Source organism: Pyxicephalus adspersus, chromosome 1 (genome assembly GCF_032062135.1).
Source record: "Pyxicephalus adspersus chromosome 1, UCB_Pads_2.0, whole genome shotgun sequence".
Classification (NCBI taxonomy): Eukaryota; Metazoa; Chordata; class Amphibia; order Anura; family Pyxicephalidae; genus Pyxicephalus; species Pyxicephalus adspersus.
Genome location: NC_092858.1, coordinates 169,126,924 through 169,135,222, shown reverse-complemented (window position 1 = coordinate 169,135,222; position 8,299 = coordinate 169,126,924). Strand labels below are relative to the sequence as shown.

Sequence of the window (8,299 nt, the reverse complement as noted above, 5' to 3'; positions counted from 1 at the left end):
GTTGACTTGCAGTGAACCTTCTTGGGACCTACAGTTGACCTCCTCCTAAACTAAATCAACCTGCTCTTGTGTCCTGTTGACTGATATGAGGAATGAAAAAGCCCTAAAGTAAACCAAAGCCCAGCAACACAGACCCTAACACATGAGTTGGGTGGCCTGGCAGGTAACACCACCTTAAAATATATACCCCTAGGTAATTTGGTTTGTCATTGATTGATTACATATAATAGAAATCAATTTTACCTGGTTCACATTGTCTTCCAGGAACATCTGGGCTTGAATCGAAATACCCACTCCAGCACTGGCAATTGTATGACCCACCATTGGGTATGCAGGTGGCATATTGAGAGCATCCATTGAAACCCCCAGAGCAGCTGTTTTGGGCTGCCAAGGAAAAAAAAATATTATAATAGACAGACAGGCAAATAATATAATTTAACATGACGATAAATATTGTTTTTTATTGTGTAGCCTTTCGATAAAAATGACCTATAAAACCTCCATGTATTTTATTGTTTGAGTCATTTGAACAGCTAGCTTCCAGAAGAACAAACAATGAGCATTTAATGACCTAGAAATATATTTGTGTTTTTTGCTTCTTTAGAAGGAACATAGATAATGTTATAATATCTGGGAGTTGGCTGCTGACCCTCCTTTATGCCATGGTCACCTCTCCCACCCCAACCAATGAATGGACAGTGAATGAGCAGCAGTAAACTGAGCTCATCTCTGCTCACTCTGATCTTTCCTGTTGTCAGCACATGTGTACTGCACAACACCTGATTGGCTGCTAGTTCTGCTAGTTCTTGTGTTAGAAGAATAAAGGGAATTTCTGATTTACCATTGTATACATATGACTTTGGATCAATTTGCAGCACTGTGCTCTGGTTCAGCGCATCGGTGAAATCTTGTCTTATATTCGCCACTGTGAAATTATCAACAACGTTTGTCACAATATCATAATCCACCAAGACACTACCAGGCCTCAAATTCTTCAACACAACCCGCATTCTGCCTGTTTTAATATAGTTTTGCAGGGTGGCGCTCAGAAATTTAAGCAGCTGCGGAGAAGAGAAAATCAGAGGATTATATTGTATGAGCTAAAACAATTCATTCCAAAGGTTCACTAAATTCAAAACAAAAGATTAAAAAAGTATTAGCATTTATTTTGTAAACTAACTCAGCTCTCAAACCTTTGTATGTCTGCTCCTTACCCATGAATTGCCACTAATATAGAACAATGTCTATGGTAGAAGCAAAAATTTAAAAGAATGGTAGGGACATAAGACTATGACTATGGTAGGGAAATTGGACTATGACTATGCAAGGGATGTTATACTATGACTGGTGAGACTTTAAACTATGACTATAATAGGGTAGTTAGTTTATGATTATGGTTGGGACAATAGACTATGTCTATGGTGGGGGCATTGAACTAGGACTATGATGAGACCATAAATTATGACTATGATGGAGACATTGGACTATGACTATGGTAGGAACCCTTGACTATGACTATGCAAGAGACGTTCTACGGTGGGACTATAAACTATGACTATAATAGGGTAGTACGTCTTTGACTATGGTATGGACATCAAATTATAACTACGGTAAGATATTAGTCTGTGCCTATGGTAGGGACATTAGACTATGACTTTGGTAGGGGCAATAAACAATGACTATATTAGGGGTATTGGACTATGACTATGGTTGGGGCATAGGACTACGATTATGGTAGGGGGGTTTAACTATGACTATGGTAGGACATTAGATTATGCCTATGGTATATATATTAAACTGTAACTAAGGTAGGAGCAAAAAACCATGATTATAGTAGGGATTTTGGACTATGACTATAGTAGGGACATTAGACCATGAATATGGCAAGATATTACACTGTAGCTATGGTAGGGACGTTATACTGTGACTAGAGTGGGACCATAAACTTTGACTATAGTAGGGATATAAGACTTTGACTATAGTGGGGACATTAGACTGAAAGACACATGCTAAATACACACACACCCATATATTCACGTGTACGTATAAACAACATAAAAACTAAATGGATGACAAACATCTGAAAAATATATTTGCACTTGTACTTTCACGACGGAGTTAATAGGTCAGCACAGTCTACATGAATGAGATCTAAGGTAATCAGTCACAAATTGTTCTTTTTTTCAGTAAATATTGATCTTTCTACTGTAACACCATAAAATCACACTCAACATTCTTCAACATCTCCTAAAACACATCACAATCTTTCCTCCAGACTCAATTCACTAAGCCACAACACAAATGTTACCTGCATGAAATAACAATAAGTGAATTTAAGAAAAGTTTAATGGAATCCCTTAAAACTTAAAAATGAAAGAATGATAAACTCTTCTCACCTCTGCAATGAAATTTTTCTCAAAGTCTTTGAATGCTTCGCTGTTTGTATCGTTATAACCTTCCTTGTAGTTCTCATTGATCACCCTGATTTGTGCAGTGTATATTTTTGCGGCTGGGAGGAGAGTTGAAGCACATTCAGTTAGAATTAACACTCAAATAAAAAAAAATAACAAAAAACTGAATCTCACACCCCAACTGAAGTTTCCATTCTGTGGTTGCAGGCGTGGGATTGTTCGAGGTGCGTGAGGTCATGAAATGTCAATGGGAAATGTAAATACAATATGTGAGAAGGCATGAGGGAGCTAGAGAAGGCAAGAGTGGAAAAATGAGCCATCTATGAGGATGAGTGACATATCATGGGAGGTCAGGTATTGGGACATGACGGCAGGCTGAGCAGTTGGCATCAACATTTCAGCAGAATCATAACTGATATGGCTCAGTATATATTAAAGGGACAAGTCATGCCCATTGTAGCACTTCTTGTATAAACTGTTATGAAGTTTACCATTATACAATTATTACACAAACCATATTTTTAATTAAAAGCCCAACCCAAAGCTTTTTGTTTCAGTTTAGATGGAACATGGAAGCTATAGAACCTCAGGCCAGGTTTTTATTGCTGTCCATATTGAGGAGATTCACCCACACTTTCTATCAGGATAATAAATCATTACAATATTCTCCAAGAGGGAGACAGAGAACAAAAACTTGTTTTTGTATTCGGAACTGGTCTTCTGTCTCCAAAGAAACAGGTGACCATGTTTATTTGTGGTCACTCTTTCTTAGAAAGCTTTGTCAAGGTTGATTTAGAGAAATTAAGTGCGTCTAGACATAAGTTTTAGATTGCATTGTGGGGCGTAGGGTAGATGGTATTCGGAAACTATCTGAGCTACAACTGAATTCAGCACCATCCAAGCGAGACCAGAGATGTCCTTCTCAACCATTGCTCTTAAGGATCCATGAACTTATGGTCAAAACTAAAGATTGCCATTTATTTTGCTGATAATGTTGTTGTATGAACATTAAAAAGACATGCATGCTGATGTATTTTCTACCCTGTTTGTGAAGGGTAAGGATTAAAAAACGCTATAGGGAATAGTAGATATATGTTTCTAAATCACAGCCCTTTTTTTTTGTGACCAAAGCTTTTCGCGTTCCCAGCAGAATGAGGTGCACATGCATATCCTGTACAGTAATCTTGGAATGTTTGACTTCTGATCTCTTCTTAAGAACTTTCTAAACAAAGCAATGAATATGTTGAGCTGTGCTCACAGAGATTACTTGCACAGCAAATACTGAATCACGAAACTTCTGGGAGGGAATTCTGTCAGGACAGTGAAAGGACAAGGATGACGAGCAAAGTACATAACCCACATTGACCCAACAGCCAAGCTTCCTAAAAAAAGTTGTGAATCCAACTTGTTAAATATAAGCTGACCACTTGAAGAGTGAAAAACCAGCCAGACAGGTGCCTAGATGTGTTATCCCTGACTTCTGCCTACATTTCTAGTGCATGGGGTAGCTTAGTGACAAAGGTGTACCTTGTGTGTAGGGCAAAGCTGATTGAAGGGGCAACATACCTTAGGTAAGGGAATGATGTTTGAAAAGTGCAGGTAGGAAGAATAAAAAGTAAAAAAAACTATTGTCTGCTCAACTGAAGTAAGCGAGGGTAGCAGTGAGGAGGCCAGACAAAATAGATACTTGAAAGCATTTATAAACTATGAGAAACGTTGTCCCAAATATCTTCTTGTTTGGTAAGGTGGAGTAAATTGATAGTCACTAATAATAATAAACATACAACAAATTGCATTGAAAGTTTGGGTTGCATCTGGTGTTATAGGTATTCCCTAAGGTGAGTTGGCATTGATGGTGTTCCTTTGAATGGTGGGATATTCTACTGTATGTCTGAAAACATGTATTGTCTAAGACCACCTCCTGTTTCATCAACATTAGACAAGCATTAGGTCTTGTTTTTGTAGTATACGTTCATGCAATAAATGAGTTTTCAACATTAAAAAATTGTCTTGGACACAAAATCAAATTAGTTCATCCATAAACACATTCTACTTACTTGTCCAGACGGTGGTGTTGAATTTCGCTGTCTGAGGACAAGAATTTGTTTGGGCATAGATTGCATACTGTATTGATGGAAGAAGGCCTGAAAATGTAACACTGGAATCAGTCGTAGTAATTGTGTTGATAGCATTGCCGTCTTTGGACAGGGTGACAGTGTGGTCAGTATTTGCCAATGCTCCTTCTTTATTCAGTTTAATTGTTATAAAATCGCTGGTGACATTTATGAGCTGTATGGAAACTGAGGCGTTTGCTAAAAGATAAAAAAAAAACACAATGTATAACAATCTGTTTTCAAAAGGCTTGCTTATAGGAAAATAATGAACAACTGGACAGTCATGGAACTTCCTAACTAAATGGCTGAAGCCTAAAATGTAATCGGTTGTATGTAGAATCTTATCACAAATATACCTTCAAAAGACTCTAAGACTGCATCAAATATAAACTTATCCTTGGATTTACCTTTCACATCCCCTGCTTGGTCAGACCTAAAGTAACAGTCGTGCATCTGATTGTAGAGCTCAAGGTTATTTCAGATATTATGAAAAAAGTCTAGAGGAATTATTCAGTCTTTTAAGCATCTACATCTTCTGTATCTATGTTCTTACTACCATCTACAATACCTTGGTAACTTACCGCAAAGTGAAGATGGTGTCGTAGTTATTCTGGGAGTTGATGCTGTTGTGCTGGTTGTTGTTGGAATTGTAGTAGTTGTGGTGGTTGTAGTAGTGGTGGTAGTGGTTGTTGTATTAGTAGCAGTACTTGCAGGGCTAGTAGTAGTAGTAGTATTCGTTGAAGCAGCTGTTGTAGCTTCTCTTGTGGTAGTATTGTTCCCTGAAGTGGTCAGTGTTGTACTGGTGTTGTTTGCTGCTGTTGAAATTGCCGGCAGAGTTGTTGACTGTGTTGTATTTGCTACAGTTTGTGCAGCTGTAGTTCCTGTAATTGAGTTTGATTGTACAGCCAGGGTTGTCATTGTGCTGTTTGTACTAAAGGCTGTTTGTTCAGATGCTGCTGTTGTAGTCAACATTGTTGTACTGGTAGAGGTAAACCCTGTTTGTGTGGATGCGGTTGTTGTTGAAAGGGTTGTTGCACTGATTGTGGTGGACCCTGTTTGTATGGAGCCAGTTGTTATGGTTGAAGTTGATGGCTCAGAAGGGGTTGTTGCACTGGTTGTGTTAGACCTTACTTGTGTGGATGCTGTTGTTGGAGTCAACGTTGATTGCTCAGAAAGAATTGTTGTACTGGTTGATAAAGACCCTGTTTGTGTGGATGCTGTTGTTGTGGTTGTTGCACTGGTTGTAGTAGACCCTGATTGCATGGATGCTGCTGTTGAGGTTGATTGCTCAGTAGTGGTTGTTGTACTGGTTGTGTCGGACCCTGTTTGTGAGGAAGCAGTTGTTGCAGTTGACATTGCAGTTGTTGTACTGTTTGCGGTAAACCCTGTTTGTGTGGATGCAGTTGTTGTGGCCAGTATTGGTTGCTCTGAAGGCGTTGTTGTACTGGCTGTGGTAGACCCTGTTTGTATGGATCCTGTTGGTATGGTTGATGATTGCTCAGAAAGGGTTGTTGTACTGGTTGTGCTGGACCCTGATTGTGTTGTTGTTGCTGTTGTTGTAGTCAACGTTGATTGCTCAGAAAGGATTGTCGTACTGGTTGAGGAAGACCCTGTTTGTGTGGATGAGGGTGTTGTAGACAACATTGACTGCTCAGAAGGTGTTGTTGTACTGGTTGTAGTAGATCCTGATTGTGTGGATGCTGCTGTTGAAGTCGATGTTGAATGTTCAGAAGCAGTTGTTGTACTTGTTTCAGTAGACCCTGTTTGTGAGGATGCTGTTGTTGTAGTCGACATTGTAGTTGTTGAATTGGTTGTGGTAGACTCTGTTTGTGTGGATGCAATTGTTGTGGTCAACACTGGTTGCCCTGAAGGTGCTGTTGTACTGTTTGTGGTAGACCCTGTTTGTAAGGATGCAGTTGTTGTGGTCAATGTTGATTGCTCAGAAGGGGTTGTTGTGCTGGTTGTGTTAGACCCTATTTGGGTGGATGCTGCTGTTGAGGTTGTTGCACTGGTTGTAGTAGACCCTGATTGCATGGATGCTGCTGTTGAGGTTGATTGCTCAGACACGGTTGTTGTACTGGTTGCAGTGGACCCTGTTTGTGAGGATACAGTTGCACCCAAGGTTGTGTTTGTTTCACTGGTTGTGTTAGACCCTACTTGTGTGGATGCTGTTGTTGTAGTCAATGTTGATTGCTCAGAAATGGTTGTTGTGCTGGATGAGGAAGATCCTGGTTGTGTGGATTCTGTTGTAGTCAATGTTGATTGCTCAAAAGGAGCTGTTGTACTGGTTGTGGTAGACCCTGTATGTGTGGATGCTAATGTTGTAGACAATGTTGATTGCTCAGAAAGGTTTGTTATACTAGTTGTAGTAGGCCCTGACTGTGTGGATGCTGCTGTTGAGGTCGGGGTTGATAATTCAGAATTGGTTGGTGTACCACTTAAGGAAGACCCCGTTTGTGTGTATGCTGTTGTTGTTGTCAATGGTAATTGCTCTGAAGTAGTTGTTGTACTGATTGCAGTAGATCCTGATTGTGGGACACTTACAATGGATGTATCAGTTGGACTTAAAGAAGTTGCAAACAATGTGGATTCTACAGAAGCTGAGGATGCTGAAGTGCTTTGGGTTAGAGTTGTGGTAACACCCCCTGTTGGTGCAAATGATGTAGCTGACTCTGTAGAGGAGGCTGTTGTCACACTATTAGTAACAGCTGAAGTCTCGACAACTGAAGATGTCATTGTGCCAGCACTTGTTAATGTTTCTGAGACAGATCCAGTAGAAACAGAGGGGGCTGTTGTAAGATTTTGTGCAGAGCTCACTGTAGTAGCAATGGAAGTGCCAGTGGGGCTATTCGATGAGGAAAATGATGTGGATTCTGCAGAAGCTGTGGTCATTGAAGAGCTTGAGGGTAGCATTGTGGTAACACCTTCTGTTGATGTAGATGATGTTGTTGACTCTGCCATGAAGGCTGTTGATACACTATCAGTAATAGTTAAAGTCTCAGAAACTGAAGATGCCATTGTTCCAGTACTTGTTAATGTTTCTGGTGCAGTAGAAACAGAGAAAGATGTTGTAAGATCTGGTGTAGCACTCTCTGTTGTTGCAATAGATGTAACAGAGGAACTAACAGATGGGGAAAATGATGTTGATTCTATAGAAGTTAAGGTCACTGAAGAACTTGAGGTTAGCATTGTGGTAACACCCTCGGTTGCAGATGATGTAGTTGTCTCTGTAGAGAAGGCTGTTGACACACTATCAGAAATAGTTGAAGTCTCAGCAACTGAAGAAGCAGTACTTATAAATGTTTCTGGGACAGATCCAGTAGAAACAGCAGAAGATGTTGTGGGATTTGGTGTGGAGCTCTGTGTAGCTGCAATAGATGTGTCAGTGGGAATACCAGTTGAGGAAAAGGATGTGGATTCCATAGAAGTTGAGGTCCCCAAGGAGCTTGAGGACTGAGTTATAGTAACACCCTCTGTTGATGTAGATGATGTAGCTGACTCTGTAGAGAAGGCCGTTGACACACTATCAGTATTAATTGAAGCCTCAGTAACTGAAGATGTTATTATGCCAGTACTTGTTAATGTTTCAGGGACAGATCCTGAAGAAGCATATGAAGTTGATGTAGGATCTGATGTAGAGGTCTCTGTAGTTGCAAATGATGAAACAGCGGGGCTGTTCGATGAGGAAAATGATGTGGATTCGGCAGTAGCTGAGGTCACAGAAATGCTTGAGGATAGAGATGTGGTAACACCCTCTGTTGATGCCAATGATGT

The 8,299-nt window shown here is 40.0% G+C and overlaps 1 protein-coding gene across 1 annotated transcript in view; it reads right to left on the bottom strand.

Annotated features, from left to right (window-relative positions):
- LOC140322947 (uncharacterized) overlaps nt 1-7,668 on the bottom strand; it is a gene marked incomplete in the record, with an annotated part of 16,466 nt that extends 8,798 nt beyond the window's left edge. Inside the window, 5 exon segments of the mRNA XM_072399620.1 lie at nt 244-384; nt 842-1,061; nt 2,397-2,509; nt 4,469-4,723; nt 5,107-7,668. Of these exon segments, the coding sequence (XP_072255721.1) occupies nt 244-384; nt 842-1,061; nt 2,397-2,509; nt 4,469-4,723; nt 5,107-7,543 (3,166 nt within the window).
- Between the last annotated feature and the right edge of the window lie 631 nt (nt 7,669-8,299).